Raw genomic sequence first — 23,935 nt, 5'->3', positions numbered from 1 at the left:
CAATTTAAAATTATATTTTTATTATTTTATTCCTACTATATTTCAAATCTTACCATATTTTGAATCTTACCATGAATCCTGAAATCAATTACAAAATTAGTGCAGATACATGGTTCTTTCCTTTTGCTTTGTTGGAAGTAAAGTTAATATATATATATATATATATATATATATATATATATATATATATATATGCTGGGTCTTGCCCGGATCGTCGGGGTCATGAGTCGACCGGGTTTCGCCAAATTTTTTCATTTACTGGTCTTTTTTTAACTCGGACTGGTCTAGCTACCAGATTGACCAGCCAGGCTGGTCCGGGTTTAATAACTATGTTCACTATTAGTTCAAGCCTCATTTGACATTGTGATTTAATCATATATTTGAAATTTTTTAATTATTTTTAGTTTTAATTTAATTTTTTTAAAGTTTTTGGATGATTTTAATATACTAATAAAAAATAAAATTTAAGAACTAAATAAATGTTATTTTAATATTTTTAAAAATAAAAAAATATTTTAAAAAATAATTTTTACAATAATTTCAAATTAACCAACAGGAAATGACATGATAACATCCGAATTCTAACCGCCTAACATATATTTAGTGACAACGCTGCCGTTAAATCTTTTTTTTTTTTTAATAAAAATAATTGTTTTTTTTTAATAATAAATTATTTTAATATATTAATATAAAAAGAATTATTTTAAAATATCATTTTAATATATTTTTAAATATTTTTAAAAATAACCTCTCCACACATATCGATTAACAAAACCAACCTCTTCATTGTTAAATTTCTCCTACCAAAGCATCTTCTCTCCTCCCTCCACGCGAGATGCCCTTCACTCCTTTGTTTACGTTTACTAAATGTGGTTGGTCCTGTTAAAAATCCGTGCTTTCTATTGACACACGACGCTCTATCACTATAGAGGAAGACTTCACATTTTCTTGCTTTCTTTTACTTCTACTCTCTCTCTCTCTGCCAAGCAAGACTTGTTGTCTTTTGGTTTATATCAAATAATTCAAAGAAAGAAGAGTAAGAGGTGAAGAATTTTCTTGAATTCCTGACTGAGCAGTGAAGAGAATCATGGCTTCTTTGATTCTTTTCCCTGCAAAATCTGTTACTGGAACTAGAAGCGAGACTAGCCCACCTGGGTTATTGTTCTCTGGTCGTGTTGGTCGTAGGCGGTCAGTGGTTCAGGTGGGGTTCGGGAATAAAAGGTTGTTTACAGTTCGGTCTGCTTTGGATTCTTTGGAAACAAACGTATCTGATATGAGTGTTAATGGTAATTCCTCAAAGCTTACCTTTTTTTTTTGGCTTTGAATTGTATTGTTTACTTATTTTTTGTGCATTTTTTTTCTTCATATCTGGGCTTTCTTTTGGTTTAAAGATTGGGACTTTCCATCCTTTTTTATATTGTTGGTATGGTGATTTTTAATTTTTGACGGTGTTAACTGTTGAATTTGTATAAATAGCTCTGAATTTTGACAGAGTAGGTCGGTGAGATGACTTGTAAATGTATCATTGAAATTTAATTCTGCCATTCAGCTGCTATGAATAAATTATAAATGGCTGACTGTTGTCTAATAAAGATTTTCATCAGATCAAATGCATATGATATGATGCCTCATTATGTGTGACAAAAAGTACTGCCTTTTTATTTATTTAAAGGTCAGTAAGATGTGTAAGATGACATTTTTCTTCTCGCTGGCCATGCATTGAATTGTATTCCCAGCTCCGAAGGGGTTATTTCCACCAGAACCTGAACATTATAGGGGGCCAAAGCTGAAGGTGGCTATTATTGGAGCAGGGTTGGCAGGCATGTCAACTGCAGTGGAGCTATTGGATCAGGGCCATGAGGTATTTGCTTTTTCTGCTTTGTCTTGCGTGGTCATCTGATCATCTTGACCTTATTGAAACTCGAAAAAAATGCAGGCTTGTGGATTGCATATTTCAAACTTATTTATAGTTAAGAGCAAACTTGACATCCATTTCCTAGAAAGTTTGAATTGTTGTAATTTAATGGTTTTATGTTATAATGTAAACTGAAGATAGATGTTTTTTTTTTTTATCAGGTGGACATATACGATTCAAGGTCTTTCATTGGTGGTAAAGTGGGTTCATTTGTTGATAGACGTGGAAACCATATTGAAATGGGACTTCATGTTTTCTTTGGTTGCTATAACAATCTTTTCCGTTTGATGAAGAAGGTGAAGCAAGTTTCTTTGGTTATTGTGATATAACAATTTAAAATATATTTTTCAAACACAAAATACTCTTTAAATAATCTGATAGTTTTTCGGAATCACTACTCGAACATAGGTGGGTGCAGATAAAAATCTGCTTGTGAAGGATCATACTCACACATTTGTAAACAAGGGAGGTGAAATTGGTGGTATGATTTATTCTTGATCCTTATCTGATCAAATTTTTCCTTACAGTAGATGTGTGTATCATTGATTGAAATCATTTTTCCTCGGCTTACTAGCATCCTGTATTGTGTCATATTTTATCTTGTTTACCATAATTAAGTCCTTTCATAACTTGAACTTGATTCCAGAGCTTGATTTTCGGTTTCCAATTGGAGCTCCTTTGCATGGGATTAGTGCATTTTTGTCAACAAATCAGCTTAAGGTAATCTTCCCAGCATCCAGTTCATGCTGAATTTTATGGGGCAATATCCTCCACCTTAGATGTTAACCCGAAAATGTCATCAACATGTTTATTATCCTTCTAACTGCTGCCTCTTTTCTTGCTTGAATGTCTCCTGGGCCATGTCACTGCATCTATTATGCATCACTACTAATGGTATTTAATTTCCTATTTTTAGTGACATCCTCACATTTTTCATTGCAGTCTAAGTAGTGTAGTTTTGGCATTCAAATTTTCACCAGAAGCAAAAAAAAAAAAAAAAAAAGTGCAAAAGAAACTATAAGGGTTTCTTATGTCATCTTTCAACATCTTTTGGGAAGCTGAACTAGCTGGTGCCAAATTTCCTACCCCCTTAAACTCTCTTTTGATGTGTTATCTCGTGGTACTTTTCAATTTCAGACTTATGATATAGCAAGGAATGCTATGGCGCTTGCCCTGAGTCCAGTTGTAAAGGCTCTTGTTGATCCTGATGGTGCATTGAGGGACATAAGGAATTTAGATAGTGTAAGAATTATTTCATTTCTCTTTCTTTTGATTAGTTGCCCAGGTCATTTTGTTAATATTATCATTGAAATTACATTTTCTTCTTACAGATCAGCTTCTCTGATTGGTTTTTGTCCAAAGGTGGAACACGCATGAGTATCCAAAGAATGTGGGATCCTGTTGCTTATGCTCTTGGGTTTATTGACTGTGATAACATCAGTGCTCGGTGCATGCTGACCATATTCTCATTGTTTGCCACCAAGACAGAGGCTTCTTTACTTCGTATGCTCAAGGGTTCTCCAGATGTTTACTTGAGTGGTCCCATTAGAAAGTATATCGAAGATAAAGGAGGCAGGTACAGTTGTAAATATAGGTTCAAGATCATTACTTGTAAACTTTTTTTGGGTCTCACAATAATTGATACTCTTTATCTGCAAGAGCAGGTTTCATTTGAGGTGGGGATGCAGACAGATAATTTATGATAGATCACCAGATGGAGAAATACATGTCACAGGACTTGCCTTGTCGAAGGTAAATGGCTTTTCATTTTCCTTATTTTAAACTTGATCCTCTAGGACATTGAGGCTGTGATATTATCATTTACATGTTCAAATATCCTATCTTAAACCTGGTTACATTGCTCCAATTTAAGGATCAATAGGGATGCAATGTAATTGCCTCGACATTGTTTTGATGAATATTTCAATAAGCTATGGTTCTAAATTAAAGAGGTCTGTGGAAAAGGCTTAAGAGTGGAAGACAAATTATTTAATCTGCACCTTTTGATGAATGAATAGGAAATGAATATCCTATTCTCTGTCTAACTCCCCAAGCACATGTTTGTGGGTTTGCAATTGGAGAATTGGTGGAGTTATTTTCTTGAGAATGATGCATAGAATTTGGTCTTGTAAGGTTCAGAAATTAAAATCTTCAGTCTATACTCTACAAAGAATTTGTTAAGTTGAACCTGGCCAAATTAATAGATTGAAGGAAATGGAGTGTGCAAGGATATGCCATTGATATGCTATGATAGATGTGTCATTGTGGGTCCTATGGCAGGGTCAAGACCTGTGCATCAAACAATTTGGAAACCAGATTATTTATGTGTATTTTGGAGGTTTCCGTGTGCTATTTTTATCTTCCACCAGTGTTTGTAAGGTCTTCATTCATGAAACATTACATTCATATCATCGCAGGCTACAGATAAGAAAGTTGTAACAGCTGATGCTTATGTTGCAGGTATACAGTCATATATGCCCTTTCTCTTTCTTCATATCTTGTATCAATTGTGCATTGATGATCTTTTGTCATTCTATGGTTTGATTTGATGGTAGCTTGTGATGTCCCTGGAATTAAAAGACTACTTCCGTCCCAGTGGAGGGAATCAAAATTCTTTGATAATATTTATGAGCTAGTGGGAGTACCTGTTGTGACAGTACAACTTAGATACAATGGCTGGGTTACAGAGTTGCAGGATCTAGAACAATCAAGGTGAATTTCTATCTATGCTGATGCTCTGATTGTGAAAGCAGGATGCTTTTTTCAATGACCAAGAATATCATCTGCTGTGGTTTTTTTTTGAGACTATACACGGCATTTTTCCGATAAGCCCTTGCTTCTTTCAATTGGCAGGCAGTTGCGACAAGCTGCTGGCTTAGATAACCTCCTGTACACTCCAGATGCAGATTTTTCTTGTTTTGCTGACCTAGCACTCACTTCTCCAGAAGATTACTACATTGAAGGACAAGGTTCATTGCTCCAGTAAGAAAACAAATATCACTACTCCAGTTTATTGCTGTTAGTTTCTGCTTTATAAGGGAATGGCAATCTACCATATCCCTAGAGGTATCTTTTATATTTCCATCCTTATCTGTTGTATTCACAAATATTATATGTTTCAGATGTGTTCTGACACCGGGAGATCCTTACATGCCCTTGACAAATGATAAAATCATAGAGAGAGTTTCAAAGCAGGTTTGTAGCATTTAAACATTATCTCTTAACACCTAAAGTCATCTATTATCTATGGTCCTAAGCCCTATTACATACACTGGGAAGTTATGCAACAACATAACATGGGTAGCGTTTGATTAAACTATCCAGGATTTAGTAACTTCTAATCTATTCAGCTTGAAGAGTGTTTATCCCCAAGGCTTCTTTCATTTCTATAAGTTTTTTGCGCAAGTGCACATGCACATGCTTGCGAAGTGTAAACTTGGCTTCAGATTGAAGTAATTATGCCTTGAAAATGTGCCATTTGTATGTTCTTGACTGTGCAAACAACTTACACATATTTTTGCAAATAAAGAAAACATCTCTGCTAATTTGAGACATCATTCTCAGCTAGTTTGGCACCACTAAAATTCCAGACTGTGTGTGTACATAGTAACCAGGCCTTAATGCAAGTCCTTTGTGGCTCTGATACCACTTGCAGTTGCTCTTTTGTGTGGATATGGGTTCTTGGTAGTCCAAAAGCCAGTTAGAGATGAAAGGTTTACATCATCACAGATGGTTAGCTTGAGTTAATGTGCTTTCATTATAAAAAGATGACTAAAATAATGCGCTCCTAACTTTCATTGGTTGTAGTTGATTCTTATTTGAGTATTGAATTATCATTTGATGAATCCATTTATTGTTGTGCAATATTCTCATTGTTTGCTCTTTTTTTATTTATTTAAATAACCAGGTCCTGACTTTATTCCCGTCATCCCAAGGTCTAGAAGTAACTTGGTCATCCGTTGTAAAAATTGCGCAATCTTTGTATCGTGAAGGACCTGGCAAAGATCCCTTCAGACCTGATCAGAGGACACCTGTGAAGAATTTCTTCCTTGCTGGTTCATATACAAAACAGGTAACTCAAATTTCCCTAGACCCCTTAGCTTGATAGAAAAGTAGCTTTAGTGCTTGCCTCCACAGCTTTCAGTATAAAAACAACCTGTTAATTAAAAGGGAGCAACAAAAGCAACCAGAGAGATAAGCAATACTTGTTTCTGCATTGAACAGGATTACATAGACAGCATGGAAGGAGCGACCTTGTCCGGAAGACAAGCTTCAGCATATGTATGCGGTGCTGGGGAAGAGTTAGTAGCTTTGAGGAAGACATTTGCAGCTGTCGAATCTCAAGATGGCACAAAATCTCAAAATTTAATTGATGAGCTCAGTCCTGTATGATCCCATCACACATCACACATCAAAGCTTTATGTGTATGGTCTCAAATGGCCGTAATAAATAGGTGTAAGTTTATGATTTATGTAATTCTAAACGCTGCCTATGTAAATATTAGTTTCAATTATGAGGCAATCTAGGTGTTTATGCTATATCCCTTTGATGTCCTGTCATCTGCTTTGGTCGGATTCGAACATGCTTCATTAAAGCTATCTGATATATAATTGTTAAATTAATTTTAATTGATTATGATATTTAGTGTTTGTTTGATTTACTGTAGTATATGGTTTGAAAAAATAAATGTAAAAAAAATAAATAAATCATAGCTTTTCTTTTTTATTGAAGATTTTGAGAGATATTGTAGTGTAACTTGTGTAAAATTATGATGAGTATTTATTAACGAAAAATTTTCAAATCTATAATCTTGGTAAAATACAGATTGTCCTACACCGAATCATAGAAACAAAAACAAAAGAGCAAGACAAATATTGTGTCTGCAATGGTGGGTTTATTGAGGGGTTTTTTCTCTCACTGTTTTGTTACGAAAAAATTGGTTACTTAACTTCAACAAAAATCAACCTCGGCAATTTTTAAGATCCTTGGAGCCTCCCTCGGCAATTTCAAGCCACCAGACAGATATTGTTTGGAATCCTGGAAATAGCTGATTAACATTTTGCCACATGGAAAGACAACAGACTTTGAATGGCAATGGCAAGGGAAGGGGCAACTTCATACATATGTGTTCATGAGAAAGATGGCCTAAACTCAAATTACTTGAAAATATTCTTGCTGCTGCAGGTTTTGAGATGACAAATGGTTCATTTCTCTTGCTCTCATTTTCTCTCCTAGAGCAAGGAAGCTGGCCAAAGAAACAGATTCTTCTCTTGAAAATCTGTCACCAATTCACCATTCCTGCCTAGTCGAGCATGAAATCTTCCTCCGAGCTAAGAGTGTAAAACAGCAGCCTTCACTAGCATCAAATACGCACAAAACAGTGTCCAACCATCGACACAAATCACAATAGCAAGAAATCAACATCAAAAGAGTAAAAAGCTTCAAACAAACCCCACAAAATTGTTCAAAACACGAAGTTGATTTATCATTTTTAATGATTCTTCTTTACATAACTGCACATCAACATTAAAAGGGCAAAAAATCATCATCCAACACACAAAAACATTAAACACCCATAACGAAGTCATCATTCAAAGCTCAAATCACACACAATGTCTTACTTTACTAACTCAAACCCATCCCCTGCTTCCTTCTCAAGTTCACTCTTAGCAACCTCCATCTCTTCATCAAAGAAGATATCCCATTTCCCTTCCCACTTGATAAAAAAACTCAGTATCCTCAAAATACTTCACTCTATGCACATCCCCGGCCGGCGTAAACAAATAATCACCGACACCCGGATCCTATTTCGCTTTCTTACTCAAATTCCACACTCTTTTACTCCCTTTTAACACCACCAAATCATGCCCAAATCTATCAATAATCTCGATAGGGTCCAATTTTCGGTTCTTCACCAGACAGCAGAGCGCGAACGCTCTTGTATTTGCACTTTCCTCTTGTTGTATAGGATTAAAATCTCTTGCACCAATTATTGGCATTTCTCTGAGGGAAATGTCCAACATGCATTCTATTTCTTCGCTCCATGTTGGTAGAGGAGGTGGGGTTGTGGCGGCGGTGGAGGAGACGGATGTTTCGGCCCTTGGTGGTGGTGGTGGTGGAGATTTTTTTGGTGTCGTGAAGGAGACAGGACAGCGAAGAGTTACTAGTGATCCTGTTGGAGGAGCATCACCTTAGACGTTAATAATAATTATAATAAAGGACGGGTTAAATCTAAGATTCATGTAGACTAATCATTCAGTTTATTTTATTTTATTTTTGATGGGGAAAAAAAAAGTTTTATGTCACACATTGCCTATATTTCTCTTTAAAGATCAACTTATTAAATAATCTTGAAGTTGTTCATCTTCACAAGAAATACTGCAGTAAAAAAATTAATACAAAAAATAAATGAAAAATAAATTTCGAGGATTAGTGGGAGTTGAATGAATTCAAAATTACCTTCATGAGAATTTTTTAACAGGTTCATAAACTTTGACTGTTTTTCTTTAATTAAAATGATAAAAATCTTATTACCACAACTACATGGTCAATTATGTTTGTTCCTTATTATTTTTTTTTAAATTTAAATGTTGAAATTAATACTTACAAAAATTATTTCATTACCCCTCATTTTTTTTTGAAATTAATAGGTATACATATTTTCAATATCATGGAGTATCATAATATTACGAGAAAGGGCAGAGAAATAATACTGTACTAAAACATATTAATCGTTGAAGAAACAAAATACAAAGCGGCGAAATAATTTATTACAAACAAAGCTACGAAAATTGAAACTAACATAAGTAGAAACAATCACATGCTACATAATTATAGAAAATCTTTTGGAAAATTCTCAGCCTGTCACAGTTGTTTGAGGCATCAAATCTTCCAATGTTATTGCGGAGAATGACTTTGGCAGCGGAGGCCATCGAGCTATGAGCTCCGAAGCTACTTGTCGCATGGTTGGCCTAGATTGGGGATTGGCAAGCAAGCATGCAAATGCTATTTTGATAATGGAGACCACACCTTCTGCAACTCCATTTTCAGGAAGTGGGATACGTTGGTCTATCACATCCTTCAACAATGAATGCTGGTTGATTTGTGAGCACGACGAGGAGGAGCATGCTGATGCAGAAAGAGATGAGATGAGATCACCCGGATGCATTCCCATTATTACTTCCATTGTGACCACTCCAAAGCTGTAGACATCGCACTTCTCGTTCACTCTCATTGTGTAAGCTAGCTCTGCAAAAATTCTGGTCATTGTTTCATAGTACTGGCTGTATTGTACTGCTAATATGACAATTTATTCTACATAACCTTCAGAGCATCCAAAAGCAGCCCTCCATTTTCATAGTACTGGTTGTATTGTTCTGTTAGTATGTCATAATGTTTTCGAGAGCCTCCAAAACATTATGACATAAAACAAAAATTTAGCAATTGATTCATATATATATATATATATATATATATATATATATATATTAAGAATGAAATCAAGTATGTACCTGGAGCTGTGTATCCGAAAGTGCCAGCAAATGAGGTCCAGTTGGTTGAGTCAGGCATCAAGAGCCGAGCTATTCCAAAATCCGAAACATGAGCCTCGTATTCCAAATTTAAAAGAACATTGCTGCTGGAAATGTCTCGATGAATGATCGGAGGCGAGCAATCATGGTGCAAATAGGATAATGCATTGGCCACTCCTTTAACAACATTAAGCCTTCTACTCCAATCCAAGCCCATTGCCTGTTCTTCGCTAGATAAATTCATCTTCAAACTTCCCCTTTCTATGAACTCGTAAACTAAAAAAGAGTGCTCCATTAATGAACAAAATCCATATAACTTCACAATATTTCGATGTCGAATATCTATTAACATGCGAATCTCATTTCTAAAAGTTTTCAAATCCACAAGCTCGCCTTCTCTTGATGGGTGAAGTTTCTTCACGGCAACCACCTGACCTGTTGGCAACATGGCTCTATAAACAATTCCGTATCCCCCTTTCCCAATGCAGTTATTGGAGTTGAAATTATTAGTGGCCTGGATGATAGTTTCATGTAGGATCTCTTCCTCATAGCCCCATATTGCAAAACTGAGTGGACTTTGTCGCTCTCCTAAGAGGGAGATTCTTTCTCTACTTGTATGGTGGCGAAAGTATAAACATCCAACCATGGTAAGCAGTAGAAGTAGACTGCCTAGGAGAGGAAAAATAATCAAAATGACAATTTTGTTGCTCTTTCTCCTGCTTGTAAGAAGTGTACAAGGCTTTAGACCACTGGCATTTCCACAGAGACCACTATTATTCATAAAAGCTTCAAATGGAGCTTCAATGAAGCCTTTGATTTTGGGGATAGGGCCCTCTAGTTCATTGTAGGAGATGTCTACAATTGTCAAGCTCACCAAATCTACAAAAGCAGTTGGAATCAAACCGGAAAGTTTGTTGTGAGAGAGGTTCATCGTTTCTAACTGTTTCAATTGCCCAATTTCTAATGGTATCTCTCCTGCCAGTAGATTCCCACTGAGATCTAGATCTCCAAGAAAATGCAGGAAGCCTATCTCAGATGGGATGCTCCCTATGAACTTATTATGACTCAAGCTCAACTGTAATAAATTCAAGCACTCTCCCAGTTGTTTTGGGATTGATCCACCAAGATTATTAGAAGCTAAATTAAGGGCACGAAGTTGAGATAGCATTTGGATTTCAAAGGGAACGACACCAGAAAGATGGTTGTTATGAAGAGTAAGGTTGAACAACGCCTTCAACTGCGCCAATTCTTTTGGAAATGTCCCCTTCAGGAGATTTGACGAGAGATCAATGACTTGTAGCCCAGTAGCCTTTCCAAGCTCTGATGGTATCTCACCTGTGATATTATTGTTTGACAATTTTAGGCTCGTCAAGTTGTGAAAACCTCCCCATTTCCACGTAAGCTCACCATACAAGTTATTGTGACTTAGGTCCATATAGTTCAAGTTTGGGTAGAGGCCGAAATCTTCAGAAATATTCCCCGTCAATTGGTTCCATTCAAGCCTAACTCTAAATAGACTAGTACAATTTCGCAAGCTTTTAGGGATTGGACCAGAAAAATGATTGTAATGGGCTGTAAAATTTACAAGCAACCCACCAAGGCACAAGTCTCGTGGTAAATGGCCAGTGAAATTGTTTGAAGACAATTGCAAACTCATCAAATGTGTGAGATTATTCATCTCGGGGGGCAGAGAACCATTGAGATTATTATTGAACAAACTCAATTCAACAAGGGATTCAAGTTGTCCTATTTCCCGAGGAACACATCCAGATAAATTATTCATTTCCAGATAAAGGTTAGTGATCATAGTCATGTTCCCAGTAGAAGAAGGGATCCTACCAGTTAAATCATTGTTTGACAAGTCAAGGTAATTAAGAGACTGTAGTGATCCAATTTCAGGAGGTATCAAGCCAGAGAGTTTGTTATCTAAGAGATCAAGAGTGGATAAGTTTCTCATATTTTTAATAGAAGAAGGGATCCTACCAGTTAAATCATTGTTTGACAAGTCAAGGTAATTAAGAGACTGTAGTGATCCAATTTCAGGAGGTATCAAGCCAGAGAGTTTGTTATCTGAGAGATCAAGAGTGGATACGTTTCTCATATTTTTAATAGAAGAAGGGATCTTACCAGTTAAATCATTGTTTGACAAGTCAAGGTAATTAAGAGACTGTAGTGATCCAATTTCAGGAGGTATCAAGCCAGAGAGTTTGTTATCTAAGAGATCAAGAGTGGATAAGTTTCTCAGATTTCCAATAGAAGAAGGGATACTACCAGTTAAATCATTGTTTGACAAGTCAAGGTAATTAAGAGACTGTAGTGATCCAATTTCAGGAGGTATCAAGCCAGAGAGTTTGTTATCTGAGAGATCAAGAGTGGATACGTTTCTCATATTTTTAATAGAAGAAGGGATCTTACCAGTTAAATCATTGTTTGACAAGTCAAGGTAATTAAGAGACTGTAGTGATCCAATTTCAAGAGGTATCAAGCCAGAGAGTTTGTTATCTGAGAGATCAAGAGTGGATAAGTTTCTCAGATTTCCAATAGAAGAAGGGATACTACCAGTTAAATCATTGCTCGACAATTCAAGGTCACTAAGAGACTGTAGTGATCCAATCTCTGGAGGTATCAAGCCAGATAGTTTGTTATCAAAGAGAAAAAGAATTGATAAGTTTCTCAGATTTCCAATAGAAGAAGGGATACTAGCAGTTAAATCATTGCTCGACAATTCAAGGTCACTAAGAGACTGTAGTGATCCAATCTCTGGAGGTATCAAGCCAGAGAGTTTGTTACCCCATAGATAGAGAATTGATAGGTGTTTCAGAGTTCCAATAGAGGATGGGATCAAACCGGTGAGATTATTTTCACTAAGGTCCAAAAGGTTAAGATTTGTCAACAATCCTATCTCAAGTGGAATATTTGCACTGAAATGATTTTCACTCATGTCTAATTTGGTGATTTTGGTCAGGTTACTAATATGGGATGGAATAGTTCCATAGAGTGAATTGTTCCAGAGATTGAGAGTGAGAAGATTGGGGAAGCATGAGAAGTTGAAACTTTGAAGCGTACCTCTCAGACCAAAATGTGGAAGGCTGAAATTGGCGACACTTCCAGAATTGTCACAAGTGATTCCAAGCCACTTGCAAGGGCTGCTGCCAACCCAAGAAGACAGGACAGCTTGGCTGTGGTTGTCATCAAGACTTGCTTTCCATTTTAGGAGAGCCTCCGCTTCTTTATTACCTTCAGTAGCTACATATTTGGCAGCAGCAAATGAAGTTGCAGAGGAATTAGGAGGAAAGGCAAAGAAAGAAGGAAAGCACATTAGAAGGAGAAAAAAAAGGACTTGGAGAAACATTGAGACTGGTTTCTGTAGGAAGGACATCATGTCGAAGGGATATGGTTTGCTATGGAAGATGAAGATCCTAGGCTCCAATGATAGGTATTTATAGAAAAAAAGAAATGGAATATTTGTTGGAATTTTTAATTACAAAATTTCCTATTAATCTTTGTTCTTATTTTACAGACTTTTACATACATACGTCAACAACAGTGACATCAGTTTTTATTGGGTGGAAGATTTGGTAAATCTTGGAAAATTCATTTCCAAGTCCTATAATTTCTAAAGATGCTTAATTGTTGGCCCATTTGTTCAAAATCCATAGCTCATTTCTAAACTAAATAAAAAAATAAAAATAACTAGGAAAAAAATATTTTGTTTTTTTAAATCTTTTGAATCAGTTTTCTCTCCCTTAATTGAATCGGTGAAGAAATCAAAATCTTTCATTAATCGCGGGCTCTCTGAATTAATTGGAATTGGAGCCTTTGGGGGTAGAAGAAATCAAAATCAAAATCTTTCGGTAGAGGAGTCTTTCGTTCTGAAATTTCTAAATATTCTTTGTTCTACCTTTCCAAATCATAGGACTCCCTATTAATTGGAAAGTACTATGCATATTGGGGGTCATCGTTCCACATTTGACTTGTCCAAAGATTCATGATGTATCTTTTTAACTGCCTTTAGCGCAAGAAAGCAGCTCTGGAGTTGGACAAACCAAATTGCTATAATATAGAAATTCACATGGATTATATACCATATGAATTGCTATAATATTTAATGTTGCCTTTGCAAATTGCTAGTGAGTATGTCAGTATTTTTATGCCTTTCACGCAGCTTATGATTATTTTCACATGGATAAAAATGCATAAAACAAAATTTCTACCTTCTCCTCAATTTCTAACCAAGTCTGTAATGTGGCAAATTTAAAAGACTAACTCTTCGCACCAGAATTATGTAATGTTGAATACCTCTCATTAACAACAATCCATCTCGTTAAATTCAGCAAGTAAATGCTCGATTGCCTTAGAAATATCTATCATTTATTTTTCTGTCTACTTTTTCACTTAGCTGCTTACTTCTCACGCTCTAAATTGGTTACAGTAGGGAAATAATTTCCCTCTGCTTTATAAGCTTTGATATTTTTCAAACGTATACAAATTATCTCTAAACATGTGCTTAACATCTAAGTCATACAAACAAGTCCTACTAAATATAAAATTACAAGAATCCATTTCTACTGCATCATTTTATATCTCTTCTCTATAAATATTTTACAATGAAAAAAAAAACAAACATTTCATAATATTATTGTGTTACAATCCATCATCAGTAGTCTCTTTTTCTTTCTTTCCTCTAATTTCGAACCATAAACTCTTTTTTATTTCTTTTTTCATTATCAACATAATTAAATTAAATATAAAAAAACACAACTATTGTTGCACCAGTCAAGAAATGTCACAACTAGCTTCTCATGTTAATTAATTCCTTAATTATAGTACGTCCACAGATTATTCCATGAAAGCCTCACCGACCAATAACCTGTTTATCTGCCCATTGGGTTCAAACTTACTAATGGACTTGAAAGCATTATTCCATGAAAGCATCATGAAGTTGGAAGTTCAACAGCTAGTGAACTCCCTTGGCCCCAGATTGTGCCATGGAAGTCATGTTCTCTTTGTTTTTTCCTTAGTCTAGTGGACGGAACGGGTCATATATAGCAAATCAAAAGTTCAGAATATCAGAAATTTGTTGCTTGTCTTTATTCTCCAATTTATATAGGCCATAAATTTATCAAAACTACCTGGTCATGATTTTGATTGCTTTGTTCTTTTCAATATATTCTGAATGATTATTCAAAATAAATAAATTGACTGCTTTTGTCCGTTTGTAATCAACCTTTTATCGTGGTCGAATGGTCCGAAGTAGAGCTTTTCTTTGCTTAATGAATCCGTCATGAATATAATTGCTTCATGGTACATTTACGTGATCATGCAATGAAAGCTTCACTAACCAATAAACTGTTATCGTGCTCGTTAGGGTTGAATTTTCAAATGGACTGATGCATCATGAAGTTGGGATTTCTGCAGTTAGTATACTCACTTGGATTATTGGATATAGATTAAGATATGGTGTCTCATTATACAACTTGTTTCCCTGCCGCTACTTGTGGCTGATAATTATTTGTCAAGGCTTTGTAAACAATAAACATGAAGTCTGCTTTTTAATGTATTTTGAGTTCATTGAAAGTTATTTTTATGAGTTTAACATTCTTAATAAACTTTGTTTATTAATTGCTAAAAGATAAGAATTTTTATATTTTATGTTTTAGATTTTATTTTTTGTGATAGGTTTTAACCATATTATAATTTTAAAATATAAACATAGGATGAATCAAAGTTAAAGTACATATATTAAGTTTTTTTTAGAAAAGTAATATGAAAAGAAATTTGAGTTTTTTTTGTACCTCTAATCAGAAATTTGATACTTGTCTTTATTCTCCAATTTATATAAGCCATAAATTTATCATAAATACCTGGTCATGATTTTGATTGCTTTGTTATTTTCAATATATTCTGGATGATTATTCAAAAAAAATAAATTGACTGCTTGTGTCCGTTTGTAATCAACCTTTTATCGTGGTCGAATGGTCCGAAGTAGAGCTTTTCTTTGCTTAATGAATCCGTCATGAATGGTCACAAACTGTCACATTGTAGGATGTGGACTCTCTGTATAATTGCTTCATGGTACATTTACGTGATCATGCAATGAAAGCTTCACCAACCAATGAACTGTTATCGTGCTCGTTAGGGTTGAATTTTCAAATGGACTGATGCATCATGAAGTTGGGATTTCTGTTGTTAGTATACTGATCACTTGGATATAGATTATGATATGGTGTCTCATTATACAACTTGTTTCATTTTTATGAGTTTTACATCCTAAGAGATTTTGTAAATTAATCGTTAAAAAATAACAATTTTTATATTTTATGTTTCATACCTTGCTTCTTGTGATAGCTTTTTCACTGTGTTATAATTTCAAAATACAAATATATGCTCAATCAAAGTTAAAGTAGACATATCAAGCTTTTCATGAAGGTATTATGAAAAGAAATCCAAGCTTGTTTAAACCTCTAATCAGACCTGCAAAATTAGATATGTGTACACATCCAAGACTTCAACTTTTATTAAGAATACCATGTCAGATAAAATCAATTTGAGGAAGGAAATCCAGATGCAATCTAAAGGACGAGATTGGTCTCCTGATCTGATGAGAAAACTAACAATGTCGAACATCCCACTATAGCTGAGAGTCTAATATGGAAATAATAGGTCTTAGGATCCAAAAAAACATGCAAATCAATCCTATAACATTCCATGAATGAGAGAATGTAGTTGAAATGATTGGATATTATAAGAAACTAAGTCAAAAACAAAATCTAAGTTACAATAGATTCTAAATCTCAGCTTCGCCTAACAATAACCTGTTTATGGTGCCCATTGGAGTTGAAATTACTAATTGACTGAAATCCTCAGCAAAATCGGGCTGATATTATACTTGCAACAGAATTTTCTGCTTTGACACTACAGATTTAAATGAGTATATCTTGAGTTTTAGACATCAAAATCATACGATTCTAAAATCCAAAATCCTCTACACATCTAAGACTACATCTTTTATGAAGAATACCAGGTTAGATAAAATCATTTTAAAGGCAAAAATCCAAACATAATATGAAAGATGAGATTAATCTCTTATCTGATGATAAAACCAATGATGTTTGGTATCCCACTATAGCTGAGAGTCTGATATAAAAGTAGTGAGTCCAATTCAAGCCTATAAAAAAATAAAAAATGCTGATGAATCCTATGCCACAAAATGTGATGATTTGTAATTGTTGATCCCCTAAATTTTCATCTCACTAAAATGAAAAATATATGAATCACTTTTTAAAGGTGGCATATCTCATATCTCTTATCCAATTAGGTTTGGTATCACAATACGTGGTGGCATCAAACACAACCATATAACTAGCCATGAAGTACACTCCTTTAGCTAGCCACATATTGGTCATCAGGAAGTCATATTCTCTTTGATTTTCCTCTAGTCCAGATGGAACGGACCACAGCCACTCAAAAGTTGAGATTAATCCTACGGCCTTAATGAGTTTCTCGACGAAGTTTACAGGATCAATGCCTCTCTCACTAATCAATTTGATTTTGCAGAGGATTCATGAAAGTAGACACTGTTCAGGACACTATATTATAAAAAACACGGACACAAGTCAGTTTACAGCCGTTATTTTAAATATTCATTCAAATATTATTTAGCCGAGGACTATTTATTGGCTATATATATATATAAATCGCAATAGAATTTCGAGTAGAATTTAATAATATATACTAACTACTGAATTTAAAAAAAAATATATATTCTTTCTTTTAAAATATCTTGATTCAGTTATTTTTGGTATGTTTTTATTTTAGTAATTTTTCTTTTTTTAAAAGAATCTCATATAAATTCATCAATTATATTAAAGAAATAAATAGATAGATGGGATATGGGAGTATATTTGTTATTCTTGAAAAAAATACATTTCAAAGCAATATCTTAAAAAATATATATTTTAATACACTCATTGTTCAAAATTAATATATAAAAGTTGAAGGAACATGTTAGATTAGAGTAGATAGATGTTTATTTTTGTGATTCAAATCATATTTTATGTATTTTGAAAAAACATTTTTGATTGAAAATAATATTTTTAAATTGTTACAAAAATGACACCTCCATGGACTGACTAACTGATTCCATTCCATGTCTGTTACAAAAATGGCGGGAATATGCTCTCTGAATCCAACAACCTTGATGACTTTTAAGGTAACAAACAAAATGAAACAAATTCGAGTTTTGTTTCTTGTAATGAGGTGTAATTTTCGTGGATTTTTAGGGATTATGCTGTGATCTGAAACTATATTCAATCAAATCCTCATCTCAAATTATTCCATGATGTGCTACATCGTTGATGAAGTCTATAAGATTCTGCTTGCATTACTTGGAATTCAATCTTCATTCCCCTTGCTTTTTGTTCAGGTACCAAGTTGTATTCGCGCAATTTGAATTTGCTGGTTCCTTTCTTTGATTGTCCATCAATTGGATTACAAAACATTGAGAAGGTAAACAATCTCTATAAACTTAAAATTGATTTCACAGTAAATAAAAGTTTCAATATTCTCAATTGGGCTTTAGCTACTTTTATTTTTGGGTTTAATTTATTATTTTTAGTTGAGTTTTGTTATTAAACTTGATATTATTTTATTTTAAACTTTAGTTTTATTTTTGTAGGTTTTGGCCTAATTATTATTAGTTGTTTTATGGGGGAATTATTGATGATGAATTAAATAATTTGGGAGTTGCACACTTTTACAACCTTCTTTCTCTCTCATTTTCTTTTCAGCTTCTCTCACCTTCAGTTTTTTCTTTTTTTTTTGCTTCTTTGGCTTCTTTTTTTTTCTCTCTCGCTTCTTTTAATTTTTGTTTATTATTTAATATGATATTAGAGCATTAATTTTAATTGTTATTATGGGTTGCTCTTATTCATATTCAATCCAGTTTATAAACTCTGTATCTTGTCGGAAGCTTTCAACAGTGAGAAAAAAAAAAAGGAGCCAAGATGGGAGCAGAGTACATGATTGAGTTTTATATTAAGGATTCCTCTCCTCCAGGGATTTCTTATCTCCTCTGGTACTAGCTAATGTAGGGAAGGCTAGTTTGTTCTTTTTTCTTTTCATTACACCAAAAAAAATAATATTATGCTCGGTAATTTTATCCTTTTTATTTAGTTTAGAAAATTCATGGAATAACTCTATAATTATTTATTAGGATTTCCTTCCTTTTTAAAATAGGCCTAGTACTATTATAAAAAAAAGGTTTTTTAACTTGTATTTTACCAGACCACTTGAAAAAAAAAATATTTAATAATAAAATCTTTTCATTATTTGATATAATTATTAATTATTTTTTATTTTTTAATTTTATTGTTTTTATTTGTATTAGTAGAGATTTTATGGTATAAAACTGGTTACTTAAAATAAAAAATATTATTATCTCTTAAGTTTTTTATATAAAACAGGCTGCATTACTATTTTTTTTTAAATTATTAAGGATTTATTGTATGACTTAATGTGCATGAATAAATCAGTAAAATAATTTTAAATCAATCCATATATATTTATATGGTCTTCTTCTGTCCCCCGTGTTGCTGCTATTCTTCCGTCCCCCTGCGTCTGTCCTCTACTGTTGAAAGCCCCCCCCCCCCCGCCCTCCCAATTCCTTGGAATTTCCTTTCTTTGCGTCTTCCCCCAGATTTTTTCTCTGTTTATGTTCTCTGTTTTTCGTTTGCCCCCCTGTCTCTCTCCCCTCCGTGTTCCCCTGGTCCGTTCCCCTGTTTCCTCTGTTTTTTTTATCTCCTTCGTTCCCCCCTGGTTCGTGGCCTTTCTCTGGCTTTTATAAGGCCAGAGAATGCCATGCGGTGGTAGCGGCCGGCTTGGTAACAGCATGCAGTGAGGGATAGAAGCCGTGAGACGTGCCCCATAACTGAAGCATCGAGTAGGACAAGCCTCAAAGAAAAAATCATTTTAGGAGTTGGTTTCGGTGATGCGTAGTTTCTTGGAAACAGCTTATTAACAAGTTATCTGCTTCGTGAACCAAGAAAAATAAAATAAAAAAGTTTGAACATTGTTATGTTAGTGAGGAATTTTATGCAAATTTTTAAAACGGGTTAAGTAATTTGTTTACAACTAACATTAGCACTAACTTGTTGTCAAGCTCGCATGGCTCGTGTTTATATTGAATAAATCCAACTTAGCCCTCAATTAGTAAAAGAAGATAATGCTTAGAAAATGAAATTTGATTTTTTTTTAATTAAGAAAGAGAAATGATAAATTTATCCCATAAGCTCCATTAAAGTAATCAAGCAAAAGAAATATAATTAGCTAAGAAAAACAAATAATATTTTTTTTTTATGAAAAAGAAAAATAATTTTAAAATTGGTTATGCTCTTAACAGGACTTACGAGATCATTTGTGGGTTTTTCAAGATCTTTGTTACATGAATATTTTTTTAAAATAATTCAAAGTACAAAAAATCGAATACAATTTGCCTAGTATTGTTTCATTTACTTATTGGAGGAAAAGGACGCAAAGAATTCAGGCTGACTAAATACAGAGAGCATGTGAACAGGATTTCGATATATTAATATAGTTATCAGGTAATATTTTATTTAATGCAAGCATCTTAGCTCATCACAACGAATATGAACTCTAATTCCTTTAAGGTCATCGAGACCTATTAATTGGATGAGACCTGAACATACAGAATGAACAAGGACAGGGGAAGGGATGATATGATATTGTCATCATGATGGCGAACAGTTCTCTAGCTGTCATCAAAGTATTCAACTTCTGGCTTCTTTACTATCATATGGACTCCACACTTTTGTACTTCAAAAGAGGTATGTTTTACTTCAACAGATAGCTCCAATTGCTCTCCAGCTTTCATTGCATTCGGAGGAAGTGCAGCCAATGATATGTGGTTTACCCAAGAACACTGGTTGCTTGAATTTGTGCTCATCGTAAACAACATTATTGATCTTTTAAACAATTGAACACCGTTGCTCTTATTTCTTATAACAGCCTCTCCCCGCTGATAAGCAGATATGTTTCCATCGATGGCGCAGACAACCCAAGCAACCAGCCCTTGGATTTTATTACCATCTGAACCTGGAGGTACATGAAATGATAATGAAGATCCTTCTGCTCGATTGCTGAACAATTCTGGCATCTCACCGTCAGCAATGACAATGTCATACTCCTCACCCTTGCATAATGCCTGTTTTAAGGAAAGCTAAAACTTTAGACCTAATCAACATTCATATGCGTGAGACTTGTGTGTGCGTGTGTTTGTGAGAGAGAGAGAGAGAGAGAACCTGAACAAGACTCTGCTTCAAATTATTTGATAAATTGCTCCGGTCTTCAGATACAATGACCCATCTCTTACCCATACCTTCCATACCCTCAATCTCTATTAAATTGTTGCACCCACTCACATACAGTGATGGGATTCTTTTTGAATGAATTGTCAGTCTCTCCAACGCCGAACAATTAACAGCATCCAGTTCCATTAAACTTGATGGGAGCTCCGGAACTGATAGAAGATTTGTACAGTCCTTAACCAGTAAATAGTTAGGCTTGGGAAGGAGGCCAATGCCAGAAGGCAGATTGAAGAATTTGTTTCCGGACAAATTCAATTCTTGGAGAGAGGACAAACTCCCGGGATCTATGGAAATCTCACCTTCAGATAATCCACGATAACTAAGATCTAGCCCTCTCAATAGGCTTAAACTACTAAGAGAAGCTGGCAGCAAAACTTTGGAGGTTGAACTCGTTGGTGAAAGCCATGATGAAATTAGTGAAAGCCAAGAAGTAAACGGTGAGTCTTGCTTTCTATGGCATCCACTCAATGATAACTTTCTGAGTCTCTTCAATTGTCCAACTGATGAGGGAAGTTTGCCTTATTGCAGTTTCATCAGCTAGCAGCTCAGTTAAGGATTCCATTACACCCAAGTGCTCTGGTAAATTCTCTAGCCTCGAGCACATGCTAATGTCTAGAGTTTCAAGAGATTTCAAGTTGCAAATGCTTTCTGGAAGATTAATTAGGCTGTAACATCCTTTAAAACTCAAGTGAACAAGTTCCTTCAAATGCCCAACAGACTGGTTCACCTCAGCTAAATTTCTGCAGTCTTCAAGTATTAGTCTCTCAAGTCTAAAGACATCTAGGAAGTTTGGTGTTTTAGCAAACATAGAATTGCTGAGATTGAGGATTTTCAGATTGTTGAGAAACTGTCAAAACAGTGAGGAAAATGAGAAAGAATTAACAATGAAAAAAGAAGAAGTTGTTGAAGTAATTTAAGCTGCATGAGGAATAATTTTGGGGGCACACTACATATTCCGTACCTTCAGTTCTTCAATGTTACTTTACTGCATATCAAGAACAACTAGATAATCCAGATGAAAATTAGGTGGAAAAGATTTAAAAGAGCATCCATGCCAACCCATATAATCCTTTCGGGAAGATGTCTGTAGCATCCGATGAGACGAACTCCATTGATTTGGAGTAAATTCAAATATTTCATGTTTTCAAATGATTTTTTTCTTATTAAAGGTCCAGCTTCCGAAGTTTTCACATCCAGCACAATACCCTCCACTTCTTCTGCTCCCTGAGAAAAGCAAGAAACTTCAGTAGAACGACATATATCACGGTTTGCAAGTAGACCTATGCAAAATTATTTTGTTAAATTATTTGAAAACAGAAATGCATATAAGACTTTGTGTTCTGCGCACAAGACTACAGCAATGCATCTTACCATGTTCATTTTGAGCACGTCCCATGCTTCCTCATGAAGCCAAATTCTGCTGCGTTTTCCAGGATGTCGGGGATACATTTGACAAACTATCTCTCTTCCGATGTCTCTTACTAGATCATGCATCCTTAATTGATTCTGTAAATTAACTTTTAAGAGAGACCTTTCAACCAGAATTGTTAAATTGAGTTCTGGATTGAAACCATAGTGGGCATGTAGTATTCTTGACACATATTCTTTGTTTCTGCCGACGAAGAAACATGCAATGTCAAGGAATATATTTTTTAGTTTATCACCACCCAGTGTGTCAAAACTTATCATAAGCTTTGCCTGGACATCATGATTTGGAGTTTTTCGCAGTTCTTCAACAGCACTTCTCCATTCAGATTTGCTTCTTCCGCTCAAAAAAGCACCCAAAACTTCAAGAGCTAAAGGAAGCCATGAATTGCTTCGAGGAGTTGTGAGGAGATTTCTTCCCCTCTAGGAAGCTCATCATTATCTCGAAATGTGTGGACTCCTGCTTGGACTAAAGCATTATATAGATGATCAGTAAAATTCCTGCGAGTATCTTCTCCTCTAAAACTCAGAAAGACATCATATGTCATTCTTGGCAGAGAGGAGGAAGAAGATGAAGAGGACCGGCCGGTCTCAAATAAAGAACGAAGAAGAAGAGGAGAAGGAGCCAATCTCATAGAACATGGAAGCCATATTAAGACACAGTACAGCAATGTTTTGTAACGACTTGGAAAGGTTGGTTGAAGAGTAAAGGGAGGGTTTAGGTTACTGGTTGTATATCTCTTACATTTAGCAGCAAGGCATGCGAAGACATTAGCGAAGATTACACAAGAACTAGAATATTATATTATACGGAGGAAGTTTCCTGGAAAATTAAAAATATAAATTAGAATATTATATTATGTAGAACTGTAGAAGAACTTTCATGGAAACGGAGGATCAGGAAGTTATCATTTTCACATCCATAGTCAGTCAAATGTTATGCCCTAATGGACTGGAGGGATCAAATCTACCTAATCTTGAAGAAGAAAACAGAAAGAAACTTAAGACAAGATTAATTACTTAAAAGAGATTACATGTATGTAATTAATCTTGATGGAATCAGCCTATTGGTTATTACCCCTAAAGAGGTTTATACAAAAGATTCTCTTACTTGTAAATTGAGCAGTAAAATTTAGCCAGCTATTTATAGTTACATAAAACTTATGCATATTTTTATTCAAATTAAAAGAGTTTCTTTGTAGAAAAAAGAGTTGATATTCAAATCATATTTTTTTGGTTTTTTTGTGGAGGCCGGTGTGCAGGGAGGCTGAGAGAGGAGAGGGATGATGGAGAGGCTGGGAGAGTGGAGCTAGGGAACTGGCGATGGGGAAGAGAAAAGTCCTGGCTGGTTCTCGAGGAAGAAGATGGGGACGGCTGGAAAAGGGAAAGGAAGGGAGATTAAGGGAGGTGTGGCAGGGGAGAGCAGGGTCTGTTGGGTCTTAGGTTGAGGGAAGAGATGGCGTTCACGGCTGGGAAGTTTCGGTCGGGTGAGGTGAAAACTAAAGGAAGTGAGGGGTTTTCAGGTGGCGGCTAAGAGAGGAAATGCTCTGTGTTGTCTAATCAGGGGTTTGGGTCTCCCTAAAAAAACAATTGATCGACTCATCAATAAAATTAATAATTTTAAAAATGATGCATATAATGACATTTAATTTTTTTTTTTTGACATAATGCTAAAACAATT

General features: G+C 34.9%; 3 protein-coding genes across 3 annotated transcripts; 1 reads left to right on the top strand and 2 right to left on the bottom strand.

Moving 5' to 3' along the window:
• Window positions 1-795: 795 nt before the first annotated feature.
• LOC118044066 (zeta-carotene desaturase, chloroplastic/chromoplastic) lies at window positions 796-6,556 on the top strand. The gene is made up of 14 exons (XM_035052227.2): window positions 796-1,286; window positions 1,737-1,861; window positions 2,077-2,211; window positions 2,324-2,396; window positions 2,562-2,635; window positions 3,053-3,157; window positions 3,247-3,491; window positions 3,580-3,667; window positions 4,333-4,375; window positions 4,471-4,627; window positions 4,769-4,897; window positions 5,038-5,110; window positions 5,823-5,987; window positions 6,140-6,556. The coding sequence occupies exons 1-14, from the start codon at window positions 1,088-1,090 to the stop codon at window positions 6,305-6,307; spliced, it is 1,779 nt and encodes a 592-aa protein (XP_034908118.1). The 5' UTR covers window positions 796-1,087; the 3' UTR covers window positions 6,308-6,556.
• A 2,073-nt stretch (window positions 6,557-8,629) lies between these two features.
• On the bottom strand, window positions 8,630-12,843 carry LOC118044061 (uncharacterized). Its single transcript, XM_035052217.2, has 2 exons — window positions 9,428-12,843; window positions 8,630-9,164 (listed from the first exon to the last, which is right to left on the bottom strand). The coding sequence occupies exons 1-2, from the start codon at window positions 12,825-12,827 to the stop codon at window positions 8,773-8,775; spliced, it is 3,792 nt and encodes a 1,263-aa protein (XP_034908108.2). The 5' UTR covers window positions 12,828-12,843; the 3' UTR covers window positions 8,630-8,772.
• Window positions 12,844-19,943: 7,100 nt separating this feature from the next.
• LOC140954389 (uncharacterized) lies at window positions 19,944-21,662 on the bottom strand. Its single transcript, XM_073403774.1, has 2 exons — window positions 20,764-21,662; window positions 19,944-20,666 (listed from the first exon to the last, which is right to left on the bottom strand). The coding sequence occupies exons 1-2, from the start codon at window positions 20,956-20,958 to the stop codon at window positions 20,214-20,216; spliced, it is 648 nt and encodes a 215-aa protein (XP_073259875.1). The 5' UTR covers window positions 20,959-21,662; the 3' UTR covers window positions 19,944-20,213.
• Between the last annotated feature and the right edge of the window lie 2,273 nt (window positions 21,663-23,935).

This window comes from Populus alba, chromosome 13, assembly GCF_005239225.2.
Source record: "Populus alba chromosome 13, ASM523922v2, whole genome shotgun sequence".
Taxonomy (NCBI): Eukaryota; Viridiplantae; Streptophyta; class Magnoliopsida; order Malpighiales; family Salicaceae; genus Populus; species Populus alba.
Note: the sequence above shows the minus strand (reverse complement) of the source record. Positions and strands in the feature narration are given on the sequence as shown.